Below are 23890 nucleotides of genomic sequence, written 5' to 3' on the forward strand. Positions count from 1 at the left end.
TAAAAATCGGTTCTTTCCCAAGTGTTCTGTTATGTGCAGACACAGTATTGGTTCATCAATTGCGTTAGATGCTTTTAAATTCTTGAATGATTGGTAGGTCAGTGCTGAGTGGTTCCACAAACAAAACAAAACAAAGCATTCCTCAGAAAATGGTCAGGTACAAAAACTGGACTAAAAAGGAGTGAAAAAACAGATAATGTCCAAAGAAATACTTCAGCATTTGGCTCAAGGCTTTTGCACAGTACTGTAAATGTTATTGATTAATAATGAGAAATGTCATAATGTAGCTGTCTCTCTCTTTTTTTTTATTTCCATACACATTATTCTTTTCTTCTAGTGAAGGTGCCTCCTCCTTCAGACCTTAGGGTAACTAATTTCTCAGACAGTGACATCATGGTGCGCTGGGAAGCTGCAGCTGATGATGTTGTTTCTTACCTCATTAAGTGGATCTCCCTAAGTGGAGGCGACCTGAGACAGGTGGGGAAAATTATTGGATTGCTGGAGTACATATTATGAATTAAAAAATACGATATAAACTGTTGTCCTGTGTGTCCCTGCTGTGTATTTCAGCTGCGTATGAGTGGTGACAGTGAAGGAGCAGTTCTTGGAGGGGTGGAGGATGATAAAGAATATCAGATTTCACTGTCTGCACTCTATGGAGATGGAGCTCAGAGTGAAGCTGTGGCCATACGCTACAGCACCTGTGAGTCACACATTTTCTGATCCTGAGCATTTCTCAAACTCAGGAAGGGCGAGCCTGATGAAACCATTTACCTTAGTCACATTAGCAGCAGTGTTCAGCCTAAAAAATACACAAGTTAAAAGTCATGCATTTGAGTCATGCATCCATATTATTTGTTTATTTATTACATTATTTTTGAGACACTGTTAGTTGTTAGAAGCCAGTGTTTTAATGATAGGACATATGTGACAGTAATGAGACAACCTAAGATATCCAAGATTACCACAAAAACACAGAAATAAAAATCATAGAATCACAGAAAGCTTGTTTTTCTCCTGTTAGTCTTTAGGCCCAGTTACCTTTTACTTTTCTGTGGTCAGCAGCCCTTCGTGTCATATTCTGTACAATATAGCATTACTACTACAATAACCTGTAAGTAAATGAACTTCATTGTGTAATTGATGGCAGTTCTCAAAGTACTAGTCACTTAAAGGTTAAATTTCACATCTAAATTCTCATCTTTGAGTAACTAGAACTCTGAGCTATGAAATAAATGTAGTGAGGTTAAAGTATCAAATCAAAGTATCAAATTCTCTGTTATACTTTACATTTATTGTCTAAAAAACACTTTGCTTTGCTGCCAAAATAATTTCCTCCTATAAAGGAACAAAGTGAGGGTTAAGTGTCGTTAGCTGTGGTACTTTATCTCTTCTATGATGTTGCTGCAGTGTCTGGTGGAGGCCCAACCAGCCTCACGGTTTCTGATGAGACTGCCGTCAGCATGGTGATCAGTTGGGTACCTCCCAATGCTCATGTCCTCCAGTATCGCGTGTCCTACACAGCATTGACTGGAGCTGATAGCCAGGATCACACTGTGAGTGGGTCGTAGTCATTACATCTTCACCTCTTCTGGGCTTCAGCCGGCTGTCATGTGTCAGAATTCCATAAGTCCCAAAACTTTAAATGAGTTCTGACTGTGTTGGGATGATAGTGTTGTTTGTTCTCTGCAGGTGCTGGTCCCTGGTGGAGAGAAGCAGGTGATGCTGGAGTCACTGCAGCCAGATACGCGCTACAGCATCTTGGTCACTGCTGAGTACCACAACAGAGAAGGAGGCAGCGGTTCAGCTCAGGGCAAAACTGGTGAGTCAAACAAGGGAAAGATGTCAAGACAGCTCAAGTGCAACTTCCAGTGAAGAGCGACAGGTTTACATGCAAAAAGTGCAAATGTCCCATTACTTTACCCTTACAGGAGGGATATGCATATGTTTTTGGGCAGTATTGTTTCTACAGCACTACACGTACAGTCATTTTGGTCCAGAGACGCAGATTCCTTTCTCTGCATAATGATGGGCTCTCTGAACAATGAGACAGCAGCCAGTACCAGTACAATACCAGTACTGCTCTTGATACTTGGTTGTAAGTTCAAAAATTACTGGGTGCACTGTGTCTACGTTTATTGTCCATGCTAGTGTGCAGATGACATTCTTTGGCTTTGTTTTTTTTTTGTTTTTTGCTTGTTTTCTTCCTTTTTTTCTGTCTCTCTAGCCACTTTGCGGGTAAGCAGTGCGAGTGTGGTCAGGTCAGACCACTCCAGTATCTGTGTGTCATGGAGACCAGTATCTGCCGTTGATGGATATCGTATTGTAATCCAGGATGTAAAAGGTATTCTGTAATCATGTCTACAGTGATGTGAAAAGGTGTTTGCCCCCTTCCTGATTTCCTAGTGTTTTGCATCATCAAACAAATTTTAATATTAGAAGAAAGATAAGACAAGTAAATACAAAATGCAGTTTTTAAATGATGATTTCATAGATTAGGAAAACCTCCCTGGTCCTGTGGGAAAAAAAAAAAAAAGATTGCCCCTCTTGTTAAATCATGAATTAACTGTAACTAACTACATTTTTTGGAAAGCTGAGTTGAGTTTCACTAAACATACTCAGGCCTGATTAATTGCAGACTTGGGATGCAGACCGAATGATTTCCTGTGTCGTTCAGTGGTGCTTTTTGATATGGCATGGTGGTGGTAATGTATTATCTGGAGCTGTTTTTCTGCTTCAGGACCTAGAAGACTTGCTGCGGTAAATAGAACCATGAATTGCTGCTGTCTACCTGCTTTGGAGGGTTTTTTCCCTTAATTATTAACCCCTTCATTTAGCAACTGCATTTTGTGTTTACTTGTGTTATCTTTGTCTAATTTAAATGTTTTTCATCATCTGAAATATTTAAGTGTGACAAACATCCAAAAAATATGAAATTATTTTCATAATTTATATGAAAATAATTATATATATATAATATAAATATATTATATGTGAGTTATTAGTTGTAACAGAACATACAGTGATTGCTGGCAATTTACTCTGTCGTGCATGTGTGCATAGACAAGCAATCAAAGCAAGAAGTTGTGAGTAAGTCCAGCAGAAGCCACTGTTTCACTGATCTGGAACCTGAGACTCTGTATCGCATCAGTGTGCACTCTCTTCTCGGCTCAGCAGAGGGCCCGGCAGTCTCCATCCTCCATCCCACAGGTCTGACATGTTCTCAGAAACACAGATGATCATTGGCCAGCAAACACAAAAACTAATTTAATTCAGAGTTTATGTATGAACAGTAATATATTATTCTATATAAATAATTTCAATGCAATTTTATTACAGCTGCAGCTCCAGCCCGAATTGCCATCCATCCCCGGATGTACCCTATCCACAATGAAGGTAAATCTTTAGATCCACGTATACTTTATCTTCAACTTCTTCTGAGTAGCCTATGAAATATTTTGGGCTGAATTTAACACACGAGTTCAGCAGATTCCCCAGTCACAGTGTGTGTGTGTGTGTGTGTGTGTGTGTGTGTGTGTGTGTGTGTGTGTGTGTGTGTGTGTGTGTGTGTGTGTGTGTTTCTGTCTTTGCATGAATCAAACTCCAGCTGAAAGGCAATAGCCCACCAATAATATGTTCCAGTCCTGTGCAGCAATCAGTTTTCACCAACACTATCATTTACCTGTATGCGCACAAAAATCAGAGGGGTGCCGTCAAAGTTACCACCGGATTCACGGACCATGTGCACTAGACACTGTTATTGTTACTACTGCATGTTAGTGACTGAATCACTGTAAATAGACATGTGCACACCAGCTATTCACAGCTAGCGTGTTTCCATATTTTTAGATATAAATGCGGTATTGAGGTAGATTGTGGTGAAATTACAAAAACACAAAGAAAAAAATTGAATAATAATAATATTAGACAATAATAATAATAATAATAATAATAAACGTTTAACCTAGAATATGTTTAAAGGTGAAGAATGACAAACCAGAATAAAAGAAGGAAGGAGGGGCCCATTTGATAATCGGGCAGTTAAGTAAGTAAGTAAGTAAACTTTTATTTATATAGCACATTTCTAGATAAAAGATCACAAAGTGCTTTACAAGGTATAGGAACAGATTAAAAAGACAAAGTACAGTCAAAAGTTAACAAAATGCAATTTTAAAAAGATGTGTTTTTAGCTGTTTTTTAAAAGTAATCAGTGAATCAGCAGATCTTAAGTTCTGAGGAAGAGAATTCCACAGTCTGGCGGCCACAGTAGCAAAAGCTCGATCACCCCTAGTTTTCAGTCTCGTATACTGAATAACAAGTAGGCCCTGACCACAAGACCTCAGAGACCTACTAGGGGCATAGGGCTGTAAGAGTTCAATGATGTATGATGGTGCTTGTTCTTGAAGAGCCTTAAATGTCAGAACCAGAATCTTAAAGTGGACTCTGAAGTCGACAGGGAGCCAGTGCAGCTATATAAGCAACGGTGTTATATGTGAGTATTTCGATGTTTTCGTCAGAAGCCTTGCTGCAGCATTTTGGACAATCTGCAGACGCTCCAGGGAACTTTTGTTTAGACATGTGAACAGTGAATTGCAATAGTCCAGTCATGATGAAATAAAAGCATGAATAACAATCTCCAGTTCAGTATGAGATATTATGGGGCTCAATTTAGAAATATTTCTTAAATGATAGAAGCAAGACCGAACCAGAGATTTGACGTGAATATCCAATGTAAGAGCAGGATCGAAGGTTATTCCTAGGTTCCTGATAGACGATTTCACAAACATTGAAAGGGGACCAAGAGCATTCATTATGCTGGGTACATGTCTGTCTGGAGCACATACAAGGACTTCAGTTTTATTTTCATTTAGTTGGAGGAAGTTGTCAGCCATCTAACTTTTGATGGTTTCCAGACACACATTTAAAATCCGCAGCTTAGAAGCATCTTCAGGTTTAAAAAATATATATATAGTTGGATGTCGTCTGCGTAGCAGTGGTAACAAATATCCTCAAAAGGGCTCAAAATATGCTGGAGAGGAAGTAAATAAATTAAAAACAATAAGGGCCCCAGCACAGAACCTTGTGGCACACCAAAGGACAGGGACGTAGAAGATGACCTGTACTTAGAAACTGCCACAGAAGAGTATCGTTCACAGAGATACGAGGAGAACCACTCTAAGGCAGACCCAGATACACCAACCCACTATTTCAGCCTATCAAGCAAAATATAATGGTCAACGGTGTCAAAGGCCGACGTGAGATCCAACATTAGGAGTACAGAACACTTACCTGCATCGTTTTGCATCAGAATGTCATTGGAAACTCTAAGAAGGGCTGTTTCAGTAGAATGAGCTCTACGAAAGCCAGACTGAAATTTGTCAAAGATATTATATTTGTCTAAAACTGCTGTAAGCTGCTTAGCCACAATCTTCTCTAAAATCTTAGCAATTAATGGTATTTTTGAGATCGGTCTGTAGTTGCTAGTGAGAGATGGGTCCAGCATAGGCTTTTTTAACAGGGGGTGTATAACAGCAGTTTTAAAATAAGCAGGGACTTTGCCAGATCCCAAAGAGGTGTTAATTATAGTGAGCATACAGGGACCAATAGAGTAAAAGACATTTTTGAATAACGATGCAGGTAAAATGTCGAGTGAACAAGAGGATACTTTTGTTGTACTAACTATTTTTCCAGCTCGGATAGTGAAACAGGTAAAAATCTTTCTAAAACAACAGGCCGAACTGGCGTGGGAACTGACAGTGCAGATGCTGATGGGGACAATTTTTTCCTTACATTACTAATTTTTTCTAGAAAGAAAGAAAGAAATGTTTCGCAGTCTTCATTAGAAGAAATAATGGCAGCAGGTGGAGCAGGAGTAATAATATCAGTAATAGTGTCAAATAATACCTTAGGATTACCTCTGCTCTTTGCAACCAACTGAGAAAAGTAAGCAGCCCTCGCATCTCTAATTGCATTGTTAAAAGAGGCTAAAAGATCCTTTAAGTAAAGGAGATGAACATTTAAATGAGTTTTCCTCCATAAGCGCTCAGCTTTACGACAATCACGTTTTATAGAGCGGATGTTGTCATTTAGCCAAGGTAGGGACTTGGAAACAGGCACAGGTCTCATTTTAACCGGACAGATTTCATCTAAGATCGAAAGACAATGATCATTAAATAGATCTGTTGAGAAATCAACACCGTTTTGTGGGGATAGTGTTAAATTAAAAGCATCTGAGAACTTCTGTGCTGTGGAGGAATTTATAATGCGCGACATAACTGTCCGGTGAACAGGAGACATAGGCTCATGAAAAGACATGTTAAAAAGAATACAATAATGGTCAGAGATAAAAATCTCCTTAGAACAAATACAATCAATATTCAAACCCAAGGTAAAGACAAGGTCCAGTGTGTGACCTTTGTTATGTGTGGGGCCGGACACATGCTGGGTAAAATGAAAAGAATCCATAATTTTGATAAAACCTCTGGCAAACAGGTCGGACTCATCATCAACATGTATATTAAAATCCCCCACTAAAAGCAATTTGGACAACCTCATAGTGGAGGACAGGAAGTCGCTAAACTCCGCTAAAAACAAGCTGTTAGGGCCGGGTGGACGATACACCACAGCACAGTAAAAAGGATCCTTACTACCGATTTTAATGAGCTGCAATTCAAAGGAAAGAAAGTGTCCAACTTTCACTGAACGGCAGTTGAAACGGCTCTGAAATGCCACCGCGAGACCTCCTCCACGACCAGAACCCCGAGGCTGGCTGATGACAGAAAAGCCATTTGGGCACATTTCAATAAGAGACGAATAGTCCAAGCCCTGCTGCCAGGTCTCGGTCAGAAGCAGGAAGTCCAGATTATTAGAAGCAATAAAATCGTTAAGCACAAACGATTTATTAGTCAAAGATCGGGCATTAAAGAGCGCCATAGTCAGCGGGGTGAGAGCATCATTATTAGGAGAAGCTCGAGTTAAAGGACGTAAATACTCGAGGTTAGAGCCTTCACGTTCGTATATTCCACTCACCGAGGGGATGAAAAGCCAGTCAACAGGAGAGTCTGGATTGAACCCTTCTGAGGTAGCACGGTCTCGGAGAGCCAGGCCCTGTATATCCAAGCAGGGCCGTGGAGAACAAATTCCTCTCTATGGAGCTGTTTTGAGCATAGGTAACAAAACCCGCACGACATCGCTTTCCAATCAGCCCCCGCCGCCAGAAAAGCCTAAGCTTCACCTGGATACCTGATCTCCTTCCTCTTCTTCTCCGTGAACTACGGGGAACGCTGAGAACGCTGGCCGAGGATCCAGCCACTGGCGGTAGATGAAAAGTGCCAAAGGAGTGCGGGGGAAAGTGCGGAGCATAGAAAGTGCCAAAGGAGGAGGAAGATGGAACATCTTGGGCCATCATTGAAGATCGGATTGATAACAGCGTCAAACGATCATAAACCAAGGCAGCCAGAACATCATTGATACAAATAAAAGACAGCAGAGTAGAGAAAAAAAACACGACGATAGAACGTGACAAACTGCACCCGGCAGCGGCGAAGCCAAACACAGGCGCCATCATACCGGAAGCAAGTTGTGGAATAAACAATAACTTCAAGATTAATATAAAAAGAAATTAAGTGAAAGTGTTGACCTCTGGTAAGAATGGGCATAGTTTTTTAATGACTGTGGTGCTGATATGCAAAGCTTTTTAATACGATGGAGATCACGTTTGTTTTTAAATTGTAAACAATAAGTTTTCTAAGAAATATTTCTAAGGAAGTTGGTGTGTGCACACACTGTGTCTGTGAAGGTTCTCAGTCATCCAGGTCATCGTAGTCAAAGGAGCTTGCAAAGAAAAGCGTCTGGACTTCTTTAAGTTACTTGAAGTATACGAAGTATACGATTCAATTCATTTGAATCGTATACTTCAAGTAACTTAAAGAAGTCCAGACGCTTTTCTTTGCAAGCTCCTTTGACTGTGTGCACACACTGTTTTTGAATAAAACCCGAGCATACAGCAGTACTTTTGCCTACTTTTACACTCTTGTGTTGCAGTGTGCCCTGAAGTCACCATCAGAAACAGCATTGTTAAAGGTGAGACACGCTGTCCTCCCTTTAAACTGAAACTTTAAAAAAACAAAACAAACAACAACAACTACGAAGGAAGCACCACACTGTGTTTCTGTTACGTTTGTGCTGGTTTAGGGTTCAACATGATGGAAGCCTTTGGTCTGACTCAGAGAGCTCACTCATCGGTGGAGGGAGTGGCAGCTGAGCCTTTTGTCTTCAACACGCTCCCCACCTACACTCTGTACAGAGACGTCCAACTGACACAGAGCACCAAGTGAGAATTTCTTTCAGTCCTCCACCTTTTCTTTGTCATTGTATTTTAATTTGAGTAAACACCAGTTCACTGACATAGACACTAATGCAATGCTTTTCAAAATTTTTGTAGCATGTCTCATAAGCCAACCCTAACATCACATGGTCCTTTTTTGTGCTGTGCTTGTGAGACTCAGGCATGGAAAGGAAAATTATGTAAACTTTCACAGAAATGTGTTTAGTCAGTGATAGAAAAAAGTGAATCTTGCGGTCTGTCTTGCCATCCTTCCAGGTTTATCCACCCCGCAGGTTTCTCCCCAGAGCACACCATCAGCATTGCCTTCCGAATGCTGCAGGATACACCCAGGGAGCCTTTTGCTCTCTGGCAGCTCACAGACAATGACTTCCAGCCAAAGATGGGAGTGGTGATTGACCGTGAGTAACACTGCCTGCACCTTCCCGCCTCCTGCACTGGAAGCATGTCTTTGGACTTGTTGCAGTCCCTTAATCGTCTACATTGTTCTTTAACAAAAACAGAGAACAGAAGTGAACACATTTCTGTAAACTCACCTCCCTAAGCTCATTATTGTGGCTTTTACGGGAAATAACAAATGATGACCTTATTATCCTGTGTGTTTGTGTTTTTGCAGCAACCACCAAGCACCTGTTATACTTCAGTCTGGACTACAGAGGTGAAGTGCAGGAGCTGACCTTTGACCAGCCACAGGTCCACAGGCTGTTCTATGGCAGTTTCCACAAGGTGAATGTAAAACTAGGAAAATAGGCTACCCTACGCTGAGAAGCGCCCTATGGTCGCTGGCAGAGAGATAACCGTCCACTCTCACATTTGTTTTAATGATGGGCAGTTTAGGATCATCATTTAACTTAACCCCACTGCATTTCATTGAACTGTGAGAGGAAGACTCTCCCAAAGTGTGAGGTAGGGTTAGTGTTAGTAGATATGATGACTTAGACCTCAGACGCCTAAACGGCACATTTTCTTCCATTTGGCAGGTTCACCTTTCTGTTAGCCAGGTGAGTGTATCCTTGTCTGTGGACTGTCAGCACGTGGGTGAGAGGCCAGCCCGTCCTCTAGGCAACCTGCCCACCGATGGATTTGAGATGCTGGGAAAACTGGTGAAGACCCGAGGACCTAACAGTGGCTCAGCCCCGGTATTTAACATTCTTTGATATTAATTCTAGCTCAGCCTATTAATGCACTCTAAACATACCTTTAAAAACTGTGGATGATCACTTCCTCTGTCCTGTATTCAATGTCTGTTCTGTGCTCTTCATCACTTCCAGTTTCAGCTGCAGTCTTTTGAAATCGTCTGTAACACCACGTGGGCTTCAGAGGATACCTGCTGTGACCTGCCTGGAGTGGTCAGTGTGCTAATATTTACATTCACCTTTCTTCAACCCTTATTATTTCACAAAAAAATCATATAGCTGTCATGATTTTTTTTATCAAGTGGTGGTGCAACATTGAGAGAACCTTTCTAAGAGCAGTGTAAATTTGCTCACTTAATATCTTTATTATTGTGTCTGTGTAAGAGAGATGAGGAGAGCTGCCCTGCCCCTGCGTACACATGTACCTGTTCCTCTGACGTCCCTGGAGCTCCTGGTCCCCCTGGACCACCTGTATGTCACCTCAAACACACCCAGAGTACTTGTTGCATGATTCCTCACTGTTAAACACTCAGTTCTTTGTCTTCTTTCCCAGGGGAAGCCAGGCCCTCGTGGCGAAAAAGGTGAAAAAGGAGAACATGGCCAAAAGGTGAGCTGAAAGCTTTATTCAGACCTTTCAGATGCAGTCATGGCTTTATTTAGAAGTTTGTGTATAACAGTCAGGTTTTTCTCATTTTGCCTGAGAAGTTGAACAGCTTAAACCCTGCTGCTCCTGCCACAAGAGGAGACTTAGCAAACAGGCATTACTTTTTTTTTAACGATTAAATATTCCCTGAAGAAAATATGCAAAGAATCAGCTAAAAAAATACAAATGCAGCTGTTGAACAGCTGTTTCCATGTAGTTTCAGTCACAGTGTAGGTAGGGATCGCTCAGTAGGTAGAGTGTTTGCCCCATGATCTGAAGGTTGGAACGGCTACCCTGAGGTACCCCTGAGCAAGGTACCGTCCCCACACAATGCTCCCCGGGCGCTACATTGGTGGCTGCCCACTGCTTCACTGGGTGAAAGAGTTAAATGCAGAGGAGTAATTTCCCTACTGGGACTAACGCATACACAATACACAATAAATGAGTGTTACATCAATGCGCAACTGACAGTGGAAGGGAACTTAATCAGACCAGAACCATCTACCTGTAAGTCTCACTTTTCTTTGAATTAGTCTCTTATTTATTTATTTATTTTTTCAGGGAGAAGTAGGTCCTCCAGGAAATCCTGGACTTGAGGGAGGCCTTGGACCTGTGGGCAGCATCGGGCCACGAGGCATTACAATGCAGGGCAAAAAGGTAGATTTAACCCTCTGGGGTCCAGGGTATAATTGGCTGTGTTTGACTACTTTGGATTTTACCTTTATATTTCACCTTAGAAACGGTTTACTTTGCCTTGTTTTGTAACATTTCTTTTCAGCACAACCGGCTACACAGTTTTTTGTCGTTTTTTTTTTTTTGCCTGCAAGGGAAGCACTGTCCTTACAAAGTCCAGTGTTTACTGTTTCTTCCTGCACTAAACATGACAACAGTACTCAGGAAAAAGTATGCTGAAAATTATTTATCATAACCCGAATTTTAGATGGGATATAAACACTATTTAAAAGCTGGTATATAGTTTGAAGTCTGCACTTCAAACCATGTCATTTGGACTCGCCCATCTGTCAATGGTCAATGTCAATGGTAACTTTATTGTCCCTGATGGGAAGTTGATTCGCAGTATGTCAAAACAAACAACAAACATACAACCAACACATCACGTACACTCATTAAAAAAATACTATAATATAATGTCGAACCCAGAGGGTTAAATGTGTACCAATACAGTAACTATGGTGAAAGCTTTGCCAAACAAATGTATGTGCATCCATGTGGATAGTTTATTGTGCAAAAACGTACTCGTATTAATTTCTTTAGGGTCCACCAGGAGCAAGGGGAGAGAAGGGAGATCCTGGGCGACCGGGAGTGCAGGTAAGTTTAAAGTGAAGTAATGGAGTCACCAGAACCTAACCATCTGCTTCTAACAGCTCTCTGTCTCAACCTACTCTGTCTCTCTAGGGGGTACCAGGACCACCAGGTCAAAAAGGGGAGGAGGGAATCGCAGGTGCCAAGGTGAGCTGCTTGATCTCAGTCAGCACAGAATGCATCAAGCTGAGCTCTGTTTCTGTCCTCATCTCTCTGCTACATCTCTCACAGGGCATCAGAGGTGTGGAAGGGAACATGGGCGCACCCGGCATCACTGGACCCAGGGTAAAGCGTAAATACATCTTCATCTGTTTGTATGCATTTTTGCCTTTGCTGCCAATTTTAAGTTTGGGCAGTGACACTGAGTTTGAGAAAGTGCATCTTATCATCAGGGAACAGTTTAGACTGTGAACGAACCTTTTCCATTTTAGACACTACACAAGCTGTCCTCTAGCACCACTCTCAGGACAAAGTATCTTTGTTCAAGGTTCAAGGTTCTTTATTTGTCACATGCATAGTTATACAGGTATAACACACAGTGAAATGTAACCTGACACGCTCCTCGACTTGTGCAAAAAAGGGGGGGGAGGAAGAACATCATATATAATATATACATTAGGTGAATGTGCAGTAGTAGCATGTAAGCAGCAAGCAGGTGAATTCTGTATATTAAGTGAATTAAATAAGAATAGACAATATGAACATATTTAAAATTAAAGGGGGGTTCCCCGGAGGCATCTTCCTTGGGGGGCTCAACCCGGGGTAGCGGTCATGTCCGGGTGGGGGCTCTTTTGGCTCTCGGGTGACTGTTTCCTCGCGGCTGCGTGCAGCGGGGCTAGGGGAGGGTCTGTGCTGACGGACGTGGGTTACTGACCTGGTAGCCTGTCTGCCCCTGGGTGGGTCCGGGATGGGCGTGAGGTTCTGGGGGTGCTCCGTCTCTGGGCTGGGGCCCTGGCCGGGCCTCGGGGCCTTGGGTCCTGGTTTGTGTGTTGCCGAGGTTGTGGGCGGGTGGGTGCATGGGGGCCCATCCCTGGCGCAGGGTGCCGCCGGTGCGTCGAGCCGCCTGGGGGGCTCTTCAACTGGTGGGGGAGATTGTCACATCTTGCAGGAGCTTTCCTCTCCTCAGGAACTCTCTGCAGGAGGGGGAGATACAGGAGAGGTGGAGGAAGATCTCAGCCTGGGTGTTTATTGTCTTATGTAGTCTGGAAGATGAGTGGATGGTGGGGTGGGTGCAGTTTTCTCTGTGGTGGGGTTGGGTGGACTGTCCCGGGCTCTGTGGGGCCGGGGGGCGCTGCTGCGCTGGGCCCCGGTCTGGATGGGCCTGGGCCCCCTTTCCCTGGCGGGTCGCGGAGTATGGGAGTGCCTACTGGGGTCAGCGGGGGGGCTGGCCCCAGGGAGGGGTCACCTGCCCCTCCCTTCCTTCCCTCCCCATCTCCAGCTGCCTCCCTCTTCCCGCTCCACCACAACCACCCACACATGCAGGGCCTTGGAGTAGGGGTATGTCACCAGGGTGCAGAGGAGGCTACCCCCCCCCCCCCCCCTCTGTCCCCTTCTGGCTGCCTCTGCCTCAATTTTATCCCACAACTTAGACATTCACATTACTCACACTCTCTCATTACACATACATATAGGATCTTGGGGGTGGGCACGATACACAGAGTCCAAATTACCATCAGGGTGTACACTTCACCCCTGGCATCGTTGCCCACCTCTCAATTTTAAATACATGTAGACATTGAGGGCTAGCAGGAGGGACCATGTGCTTACCTGCTGCTCTCTGGCAGGTAGCTCCATGCCCTCCTGGGTTTTAATTGCACCTTAGAACACACATGCATCAACACTACAATGAGCGGGTGGAGGGAGGTTTGGAGTCTTCTCTCACCCCCGTTCTCTGCGGCCTGCTGGAGCGGGGGGGGCTAGGAGGAGTTGGCCGTCCAGCTCCGGTCTGGAGTGTGGGGCCTCCCTGCTGCTGCGGAGTCGGGGCGGTCTGCCTCTCCCCACCGCAGGGAAAAGGGTAACACCACCTGGGTCTGGGTGCAGTTCCCCCCTCCAGGGGCAAGGGTACCTAGACCCGGTTCGTAGAGTACGCTTGGGGAGTGTGATTGTGTGTACAGCGTCTCTTTATGTCTGTCTCCATGTTGGTTGAGTGTGGAGTAAGTGCATATGAGAGCATGAGGGTGGGGATGGATGTTTGTGTCTGTGTGTGCCTGTATGTCTGTGTCTATATGTCAGGTTGGGTATCAGACGCCACCTCTCTGGGGACATCTCAGGCCCTCCAAGGTTTGGAGGCCTATCTCCACCCACCACTTCCCCTGCCAGTGGCGGACTCCCTCAGGTGTCGGTGCGTTGGTGGTTCTTTGTGTCTGGGGGTGGGCGTCCGGGTACACACCGGCTCACTCCTTGGCGGCCGCTTATCGGGGCCTGGAGCCTGGGGCTCGCTCGGGCCACTTCGGAGGTGGGGTGCCCCCGGCCTCTCGGCCTGGGGCTCGGTCACTCAGGCACAGCTGGCTGCCGGCGGAGCTCACGGGCGCGTCACTGCAACCCCCCCTGGCTTCTGCTCCGCGGCTGCTGAGTGAGCCCTCATCTGGGACTCTCCTCAGCTCTTACTGGGACAGTGGCGCGGCTGCCCCTCTGTTGGTCTTCCTTGGTCTCTTGTGTTCTGGGGACCTCTGGATGTCTGGAGTTTTGATCTCCTCCATACCTGCTTCATACCCTGGAGGACGGGGCTGTGGCTCCCCACACTCCCTAGCAGATCGTTACATGGAAACCTTTGGAATGCAAGCATGCTGATCCACACAGGTATGCACACAGGTGTACACACGGGTATTCACAGACGCGGACTACAGCTTTCTTGGCTGCTGCCTCAAAGCACATTGTACGCTGTCTATCTTGCGTGCTGCACAATATCGTTTATTATTTAGTATCTACTGATATCTACTGCTAGCTAGTTTATTGTGATGGTGCCGTTTTTTTTATTATGTTGCTCTTTGTTGTTTGCTTTCTCTTCTGTTTTTTTTCTCCATACAGGTGACCCAGGTGTTTTGTTTTTTTTGTTTGTTTTTCTTTCTTTCTTCTCCCCCTTCTCACCGTCTCTTCTCCCCTTTGGTTTTCTTTCTCTCCCTCTCTTTCTTTCATTCTCTCTCCCTGTCCTATCCCCCAGTCATGTCTGTCCCGTTTGTAGCAACTGAAAATAAAATAAATTCATAATTATAATAAAGGTCAATCAAATGGACCAATATGGCAAGGCCATGATGATCCACTTGGTAAAATAAATCCGCTTGGCATCTTTCTTGGCCTTAAGACAACAATTCTGATGGCTAAAGATCCAAACGGGACACAAAAAAAAAAAAAAAAAAAAATTAAAGGAATTTGAAATGTACATTGTGCCGGTGGGTTTGTTTAATCAAACTTTGAAATGAAATACGGTCACTGTAGTTCAACACAGAAAACAACATTCAGCTCAACTGCTGTTCATTTGGTTCTTTTATTTTTTATACAGTGAGGTTGAAGTTGTTACCAATTTAGCAATTCCTATTCAATTATTGGTATCACTTTAATTAAATTCCTTATCAATTCTCTTATTGATACTCATTGGATTCTCATTGGCTCCACTTTGAGAGTCACCACCATTGCTAAGCAACATATCAAAGACATTACATGCACGTTACGTTATATGTTGCAAATGATTTGCATGCTGTGTGGTCAAATGTTTGTGCATGTCGGAGGTATTTCCCCTCTCTGTTGTGATCAGTGTTTGGTCATTACTCAGAAAAAGTAGTTATTACACATATTACACAGTACACTTTTTTAAAAACTAATGTAGTATGTTATTTAATTACGCAAGTGAAAGTGGACTTGAGAAGTGGGATTGATAGACAAACAGACTAACAATTCCAAGGGGAACCACTGGGAAACGGTTCTTCACCTCCTTAGTGAGGTGTAATGAGCTGCTCTTTTATGTGTCCTGACCTTATCAAGTAAAGTCAATCATGTAGCTGCATTTGTGTATAATAAAACTGTTTGCTATCAGGACTTTGTGTCTGACTCACTGTAGGTTTATGCATCTAGCATATTCTATCTATCATGTTTAAACAGGGTTTCCAAGGAATGCCAGGATACCCAGGGCCTATAGGAGAAAGGGGCCCCCCAGGTCCTGTGGGACCTACGGTAAGACCTAGGAAATAAATATCACATAAAAGTCTGACCTGTCCTTACAGCTGGTTATTTATCTTTACACTCTACACTACAGGGCTTGCCAGGTAATAAAGGGGAAAGAGGAGAAAAGGTGTGTTATATCATCATTATCTTCTTTTTTCATATAGATCAGCTGTAATGGCATCTGATCTTCTTTTTAAATACCTTCTAAAATGTTTCAGTTTCTTTTCAATTGACTTTATCTGGACAAACAGTTTGTAACTCTGTTTTTTTACAGGGAGAACCTCAGTCCATGGCTATGATCTACCAACTGGTCACACAGGCCTGTGAACAACTAGTACATAGTAAGCACTCTAAAAGCAAGCATGTCAGAAATGCATACTGTCTGCAGTGCTGTTTGCCCTCCTCACTGTGAGGAAGAGTCCAATAAGAGTGCCAAAACATTTTTATTCTTTGCTTTTTCAGAGGAGGTGTTAAAACTCGACATGTTCATTAACGAGATCGGTCGTAAGCCAGTTCCAATTGAAGAGCCAGTGGGGCCTCCAGGGGAACCAGGAATACCAGGGCCCAAGGGCCCACCGGGTGAGAGGGGCTCACAGGGTCGTGTAGGCCCAAGGGGAACACCTGGCAGGCCTGGATATCCAGGAGAGCAAGGTAAGCTTAGTAGATAGTTTGTTGGAAGCAAAACATCACTTACAGTTTGATGTTTAACCAAAGTTATCACATTGATTTGTCTCTTCCCTCTCTGCAGGAAGGAAAGGTGTGCCTGGGGACAAAGGTGATGCAGGGTCCAATGTCCAGGGTCACCCAGGGGTCAAGGGATTAGCAGGTACCTCTGTATAAGTAACATAATAAAAGCACACACACATTCAAAGTTACCAAACTTGAAATGATGTCAATGGTCAATGGTAACTTTATTGTCCCCAGTGGGAAGTTGATTTGCAGTCTGTCCATACACAGAAAGACAAAAACAAACAAAGACAACACACACACAAAAAAATAAATAAATATATATTTTTAAAAAGCCCAGAGAGAACAGCCCAAATTTTGTCATCAACAAAGTGCAATGTGTAATGGCAACAACCCTTATGTTTAGTATTATTATCCATGACAATAGCAACAGGTACAAAAGACACTCTGTCTCTTGGTCTTTACTCCAAGCACTTTATATTGACGACCTGAGGGAAGCAGCTGAAAATTATTAAAGAAAGGATGGTCTGAACACAACATGACAGAGGTTGTCTTCCACAGCACTTGCCTGTTATAAAAGTCCACAAGCTGGACCTGAGACTTCCCTGAAATCTGACCAGCCACTTTACCCAGATTACTAAGTCTGGTCTTATTGTTCAAACACACATTACCATACCAAGCAATGATACAGACCATTAAAACAGATTCAATAAAACCTTTATAAAAAAGGGTCATCATTCAGTTAAAACCTCTCAGTCTCCTTAAAAAGTACACTCGTTGTTGATCCTTTTTCACTGTAGCAGCAAGACATGACTCAAAGGACAGAGCCTTATAACGAACAACTCCCAAATACTTGTAACTGTCCACCAGTTCAATGGCTGCACCATTTACTACTGTCAGTGCAGAATGGGGGGAATGGTTCCTGAAGTCAATTACCATGTCCTTAGTTTTCAAAGTGTTGATCTTTAAGAATGACTGATCACACCAAGAAGCAAACTCATCCACAACAGGCCAATGGGAATCCTCTTCACCATGAAGAAGGCTTACAATGACTGTAAGCTGCATATTTAATGAAATGCCTGTTAGCCTGTGTACTGCGACAGTCATTAGTGTACAAAAATATAGTAGAGGAGAGAGACAACAACCCTGTGGTGAACCAGTAGAAGAATTCAGCTGTTTGGAAAAGCAGCCGTTGCTATATGTGCTAATAATGAATAATGATAAACTCCTTGTTTTTGACTGTCTCGTAGCATGAGTGTTTTGATAAGCACCTAAAATAAAATGTAGTATTACTGTTTTAAAATGTGTATCCACAGGACCTCCTGGTGAGTCTAAGCTGGGAATCCCAGGTCCCAAAGGAGAAAATGGTATGCTGGGGCCATCTGGGATCCCCGGAACACCAGGTCAGCCGGGCGAGATTGGACCACCGGGTGTTTGTGACAACAGCGGAGGCTGCCACATGCTTCCTCAGCAAACAGGTTAGCAGCTAGAGAAAGGCTACTAATCATGCAACCCTGTGAATGTAATGAGTATGAAGATCCAGGCCTGTTTTTTGTTTTGTGTTAACTAATGAAGTACATGTGTAAGTACATGCATGTTTGTCTGGTGTAAGAGGAGCGCTACAGTAGGCAGGATTTCTATTCTCACATTCTGGTGTGTGTTTTTTGTTGTTGTTGTTGTTGTGGTGGTGGTGTTTCTTATATAGTAATATGATCATTTTGGCTGAGAGTGCTGAAGTCCCAATCTGCTGTCCACACCTTACGTTTATGAGGTGCAGCCAATCAGAAGACAGATGGTTTAAAGAATGGTTGACTTAAAAGGAGATGAACTAAACCAGCTTGTTTTAGTAGCTGCACGTGACTAAATCACTGTGGACTGTGTTCAGCTGTGAGCCATGCAAAGCTGCAAAGCACTTCTCATTTGACAGAATTGGGTAACTTTGACATCATTTTCACTTATTCGGCATCCTTTTCAAGTTTCTTTCTTCACACAGAAGACTCTTATGATGACTACCAGCCTTGAATGGAGAAAACATGCAGGAGGCAGTGGTAAGGTGACTGACATCTGTAGGAAATGACTGGTTAATTTGGAAGTGAGCAAAAGACTGACACTGGAGCACAGAAGAACTTTGAAGAGGTTTGAAGAGGTTTGCTGCATTGAAAAAGAAAATAGTAAGGGAAGATTGTGTCTCTCTCTTCTCTTATTAAAATCTTCACTCATGTTTCAAATCAGCTAAGAAATTATTCACTTAAGAACAATTAGGGAGCTTTTTCGTACAAAACCTACCAGTTGATGGATAGCTTCATAAGAGATCTTTTCCCAGTGGAATCAGTAAAGTCTTGCCTTAAACAATGTATTCGCACTGAAATCTTTGTTGCCACGTTTCTGTATTCATGCACTGTATCAATGCCAAATAGTTTAGCTGCATATGTTATTTTCTGTGTATTTCATTTGCCATTCTAACCTTAACTGCCTCAAGAAGAATGAAATTGCATAATCCATGGTGGAAAAGCTTCTTTTTCTTCCATGGTATAAATGATGCTGTGAGAACATTTCTTTCCACGTGTATGATAATTGTTATATTGTTAATTATATTAACTGTATCTGGATATCCATGTTTATTTTAAACTGTATGAATTCTAATTGCTTATTTGTGTTTACATTTAATGATTTTCAAAGCTTTGGTGACAAGAATTTGTGTATAAAAGAAAGAGAAATACAGTGTCAGATAATATTTCTTTTGGTGTATCTTTTTTGTTGCTTTTTCTATGTTTTTTTTAATCTTGTTAATAAAATGTATAAAAATGTATGTAATTAATCACAATGTGTTAGTGTGTAATCACCCTGAGACATGCATGCCTGTCTGCCAGCATCAAATCTAAAGCTGGTTCTGATTTGCAGATGCAGCCTGCGTAATTTGTCCAGATTATCCGAGCTCTGTTCACTACACATCCAGTCTTCACTTATCAAATCTGTAAGATTCAAGACTGGTCCTTAAAAGCTCCCAACAACGCAAAACTGCAGTTTTGTGTTGTGTCACTGGAACAAAAAGTCATAATGTAATGAAATTATGTTAGGAGGGTGGAAAAAAATAACATGATAGTGTTATAATTCTTCATTCAACCATCTTGAGGAGATCATTGTTTCCAGTGGCCTCTATTTTGCAGAGCACAGCCAACCTGTAAGTGACAAGCAAAATGTTGTCAAATTGCCTGCAGTAGTAGTCTCGAGCTGGGGGGCTGCAGTAATCCTAGCGTATTTGTCAAAATAAAGGGAGATCATTTGGACCGAAGTGGGGAAATTCTTGTTCCCTTCAAATACTTTGCACAACACTGCAGAAAATAAACTCTCGGTTACTGGTTGTAACAGGGCGGCCCTTAGCGGCTGGAAACACAGTGAGATGGACCAAGGCAAGTGTAGTGGAACCAAAAAACGCATTTATTTGCTATACAGCTCTCCTTACAACAATTAATTTGTTAAGCTTCTTCACAGCACAAAAATCCATCCTCTAATGACAACTGGCAGCCTTAAATATGTTCAGCTGTCACAGACTTAACCGTTATTCCACTCTCAGGTAAATTCTTAAATCCCAACCTTCCATCACAGTATACAATATATCAATAAGAATAAATAAATACATAAATACATTTTCACATTTACATATTAATAAATATTTCACACTTAATGTTACACCAAACCCAATATTATAAAAACCCAAGCACAAAAAGATTCACCACACTCTCTTTACCAATGGTCTCTCCCGGAACCTTTAAATGGTGTCTGGACCCCCAGGGAAACATTTGCCCAAACACCTTGAAAAGGACACAGGCAAGAAAGGTGAGTAATCATTATCTTACACTTATTTGCACCACTTTTATCCCTAGATTTCACACACACATTTGCATTAGTTTTCCTTACTGGTAAACCTTAATCACAATCTCGATCACCATTCTTCTCTCCTGACAGACAACCACCACATTCCTTGATGAGGAGCAGCTGTGCAGGATCTGAAATAAGGCTACCAACTGATTTTAAAATTCCCAATAAATAGTCAATAAATATTTAAACTTCTTGTGTGCAAATCCATGCTTAAAGTGCAATGCTAAATAAAGTGCTTGATAAGGTGCTTTTAATAAAGTGAAAGGTGTGCTCTAAAGTGCTATACAGATAATATAATATAAATAAATGCAGTAAGGGAGTCCTCTTCCTTAAACTGGTCTTACGTTTAAATAGTGAAAGTGCTGAAATATATATATTTAGAAATGTTCCTTTTGACTTTGTCATGTTATTTGATCATTATTGTTATTGCATTCATGTACAAGCAGGATATTGAAGCTGTAGTTCGGTTTTATTGTGGAATATTCTGCTTGCCTTGAATATTTAAATATTCAGCAGACTCGGCAACAATGCAGAAGAGCTGAAGGCCACTATCAGAGCAATCTGGGCTCTCATCACACCTGAGCAGTGCCACAGACTGATTCCATGCCACGCCTTATTGCTGTAGTAATTCAGGCAACAGGAGCCCCAACTGTATTGAGTGCTGTACATGCTCATACTTTTCGTGTTCATACTTTTCAGTTGGCCAAGAGTTCAAAAAATCCTTTCTTTGTATTGGTCTTACGTAATATTCTAATTTTCTGAGATACTGGATTTGGCGTTTTCATTAGTTGTCAGTTATAATCATCAAAATTTTAAAAAATAAACACTTGAAATATATCAGTGTGGAATGAATGTATTCATTTTACAACTTTCACTTTTTGAATGGAATTAGTGCAGGTGTGGAGATATTTCTAGATGTTCTGGAAGTGTAGTTTTTTCATTATTTGCTTTTGTGGTATAGTCCTATATTAGCTGTTAAATGGCATTTATTAATATGATTGGATTTGACTTTAAGGTTTGAATTATGGTATTTCAAAGCAGCAAAACATTGGATCCTGGTTAAGTTGTATTTGTTTGTCTGATTGTTGAATTGTTTCTGTATTATTTTGTGTATTTTTCTTATAAGATTCGCAAGGGAAATGGCAGGACCACTGGGTTGCTTCTCAGAAGAAGATAGTCATAATAATACTTGTTTTTGTTGTGGTATAAAACTGTATTGCCTGCTTACAGGGCCATCCTTTTTGTGAAGCAGATCGCTGATTCACATCAAGGTCCAGCGTGCTGCAACTTGTCATTTCAACTGCTACAGCAAATGAAGTCTTTTAAAAGTTAGTCGTTCTCCTGTACTTCAGAGAAGAAAACGAACACAGCAAGTACAAAAACCTTAACTCACCACTAGGTAAAGATCACCCTGAGTGGCTTTAACTTGCATTATTCAATATTACAATATTGACCAAATAAATATTATGTTTTATTGCAGCTTGAAAAACTAATGGCCTTGGCTACAAACCACTGCTGCTTTCTGGGAAGAAGAGCAAAAAAGGAGAAATCAGATGTGAAATATTAACCCCTGGCTGCAGACTTACAGCCTTTGTCAAGGAATCCCTTCAGAAGATGTGCTGATGTTATCAGTACTGTTGTGAAGGTAAGATTCAGATCCTGCATTTTTAAAGTTATGATTTATGTTTTTGGTGTAAAAAAAAAAAAGTTTCTTATGTTTACCTGTTAGAAGACCATTTTAGTGTAAAACCAGAAATTAAATCATCAATTCTCCCATTTTCACATAAGCTATCTTTAATGTCCTCTTCTCTGCCACTGTGACCAGAGTATCCAGCTTTATGCCAGCCACCTTGTTGATTAGTTTTTCCAGCCTGGATGAGTCCATCTTTGCTGTGCTGCTCCCCCAGCACACCGCAGCATAGAATAGTACTCCAGCAACTGCCAACTGGTAAAACATCCTCAGGAGCTTCCTGCAGATGTTGAAAGACCTCAGTCTCCAGAGGAAGTACAGTCTGCTTTTTTTGCATGACCAGTCCAGTTTGTTGTCCACCCACAGCCCGAGGTATTGTACTAGTTGACCACCTCCATCTCCTCTCCCTCTATCTGAACTGGCAGTGGACCTGGTATGGACCTCCTAAAGTCCACAACCAGTGGTCTTTGAGGTGTTGAGTTGCAGGTGGTTTGTGGGACTCCATGTAACAAAATTCCTCAGAAGCCTCCTGTACTCCTCTACCTGAGCACCCTGTGGTGCTCCTGTGCTGCTGACCACAATGTCAGCCCTGATGTCCTCCAGCCTAATGTACTGTGGTCTGTTGGTGAGATTGTTGGCGATCCAAGCAACCTGGCAGGGGTCCACCTGCATCCTGTTCAGCTTTTCCTGGAGCAGACGGGGCCCTCAAAGGCACTCAAAGTCAAGAAACAGGATCCTGACCGTGCCTTTTCCCTTGTCCAGGCGTGAGCGGGCTGTGCTGCTTTCATCTCCTCTTTCACTTTGCTCCAGAAGGCCTCCTCCTTCATGTTGAGGACAGCTTTGACTTCCTGTGTTACCCACGGTTTTATTAGGATAACACCGTACCACCTTAGCAAGGGCGACCGCATCCACACAAAAGTTGACATAATAAGTATGACAGTGTGTCGCCGCCTCTGTCCTCACCATGTGGGATCAGAAGCACATCCCAGTCTGTGGTGTCATAGCAGTCTCTCAGAGCATCCTCCTTTTCTGGGGTCCATCTCCTAATGGAGCAGGTTGTGACAGGCTGCCTTTGGATGAGGAGTCCAAAGGCAATCTATCTATTGTATTGACATCATACCCTGCAGAATTAGAGACGAAGCAGCCGGGCTATGTAAAAAGCGTAAGGGGGCGTGTTCGCGGTCATGTCCAGAGACGCTCCACCACGAGTTACTACTGAGCAGACTCTGGCTCCAAAAGTGGAACATGGCAGCGCCCACAAGCGGGATATTTTGGCTTCATTTTCCCCCAATGGGAGGAAGTGCTGTCGCATCATTCATCTTTTTATACAGTAATTGGTTAGGACCAATCAGCCAAACAGCAATCTTCTCCTTAAGGAATTTCAAAAATATACAAAACAATATATATAACTTCATAAGTCGACAAAATAAAATCCAGAAAAATCATGTCGCTTTTCAGATTCATGATTCTTTCGGTTGCGTCATGAAGATGTTTTTTTCAAGTTCAAGTTTATACATTTAACCTTAGGTTGAGGTCTTTCATGTTTCTTTAACAAAAAAAATCCGTATTCAGAAATCTCTCTTCTATATGATGGTATGTGTGTGGAAATGTGTATGCGTGTCTGTGTGTGTACAACGGATCACACAGCAAGCATTTGTTTGGCCTGCTAATATGGCGCCTCAAGCAAAAATCCTGGCCACGCCCCATCCCTTAAGATCCCGCTCCAAAGTCCTGTTAACCTACAGATCTACAAAGAGGACGCTGCACTTTTAACTCTGAGGGAGATGGAGAATGAGCCCATTTCCAAAAAAAGTGGAGTGTGTTCCTTTAAGTACTATATTGTCAAAAACTAAAGTGTACACACATACACACACTTACCATCGAATGGAAGACAGATTTCTGAATGAGGATTTTGTTTTTGTTAAAGAGACATGAAAGTGTACATAAACAGTTGTATCTTGTTTACTGTATCACTGACAGATAATTAATTTCAAAGTAAAGTTAATGCTACATTATAGTGAGATATTTTG

The 23890-nt window shown here is 42.4% G+C and overlaps 1 protein-coding gene and 1 long non-coding RNA gene across 5 annotated transcripts in view; both read left to right on the forward strand.

Moving 5' to 3' along the window:
* The window catches only part of LOC101480832 (collagen alpha-1(XX) chain), a 45057-nt gene extending 25948 nt beyond the window's left edge, over positions 1 to 19109 (forward strand). For 3 of the 4 annotated variants that reach the window (XM_076878402.1, XM_076878403.1, XM_012923052.4), the window contains 26 exons: positions 338 to 477; positions 571 to 703; positions 1411 to 1556; positions 1693 to 1822; positions 2228 to 2344; positions 3064 to 3210; positions 3340 to 3396; positions 8044 to 8082; positions 8194 to 8332; positions 8603 to 8745; positions 8961 to 9070; positions 9325 to 9483; positions 9616 to 9693; positions 9865 to 9951; positions 10034 to 10087; positions 10685 to 10780; positions 11399 to 11452; positions 11540 to 11593; positions 11678 to 11731; positions 15542 to 15613; positions 15696 to 15731; positions 15879 to 15945; positions 16067 to 16255; positions 16353 to 16430; positions 17608 to 17769; positions 18285 to 19109. In XM_076878402.1, the coding sequence (XP_076734517.1) occupies positions 338 to 477; positions 571 to 703; positions 1411 to 1556; positions 1693 to 1822; positions 2228 to 2344; positions 3064 to 3210; positions 3340 to 3396; positions 8044 to 8082; positions 8194 to 8332; positions 8603 to 8745; positions 8961 to 9070; positions 9325 to 9483; positions 9616 to 9693; positions 9865 to 9951; positions 10034 to 10087; positions 10685 to 10780; positions 11399 to 11452; positions 11540 to 11593; positions 11678 to 11731; positions 15542 to 15613; positions 15696 to 15731; positions 15879 to 15945; positions 16067 to 16255; positions 16353 to 16430; positions 17608 to 17769; positions 18285 to 18313 (2570 nt within the window). In that variant the 3' untranslated portion in view covers positions 18314 to 19109. The remainder of the gene's footprint in view (positions 1 to 337; positions 478 to 570; positions 704 to 1410; positions 1557 to 1692; positions 1823 to 2227; positions 2345 to 3063; positions 3211 to 3339; positions 3397 to 8043; positions 8083 to 8193; positions 8333 to 8602; positions 8746 to 8960; positions 9071 to 9324; positions 9484 to 9615; positions 9694 to 9864; positions 9952 to 10033; positions 10088 to 10684; positions 10781 to 11398; positions 11453 to 11539; positions 11594 to 11677; positions 11732 to 15541; positions 15614 to 15695; positions 15732 to 15878; positions 15946 to 16066; positions 16256 to 16352; positions 16431 to 17607; positions 17770 to 18284) is intronic. The other variant, XM_012923051.3, reaches the window with a different exon arrangement.
* Positions 19110 to 21381: 2272 nt separating this feature from the next.
* LOC143414425 (uncharacterized) lies at positions 21382 to 23653 on the forward strand. The gene is made up of 3 exons (XR_013095049.1): positions 21382 to 21569; positions 21651 to 21815; positions 21996 to 23653. It is a non-coding gene; the product is annotated as an uncharacterized LOC143414425 (long non-coding RNA).
* The last annotated feature ends 237 nt before the right edge of the window (positions 23654 to 23890 follow it).

This window comes from Maylandia zebra, linkage group LG20 (assembly GCF_041146795.1).
Source record: "Maylandia zebra isolate NMK-2024a linkage group LG20, Mzebra_GT3a, whole genome shotgun sequence".
Lineage (NCBI taxonomy): Eukaryota > Metazoa > Chordata > Actinopteri > Cichliformes > Cichlidae > Maylandia > Maylandia zebra.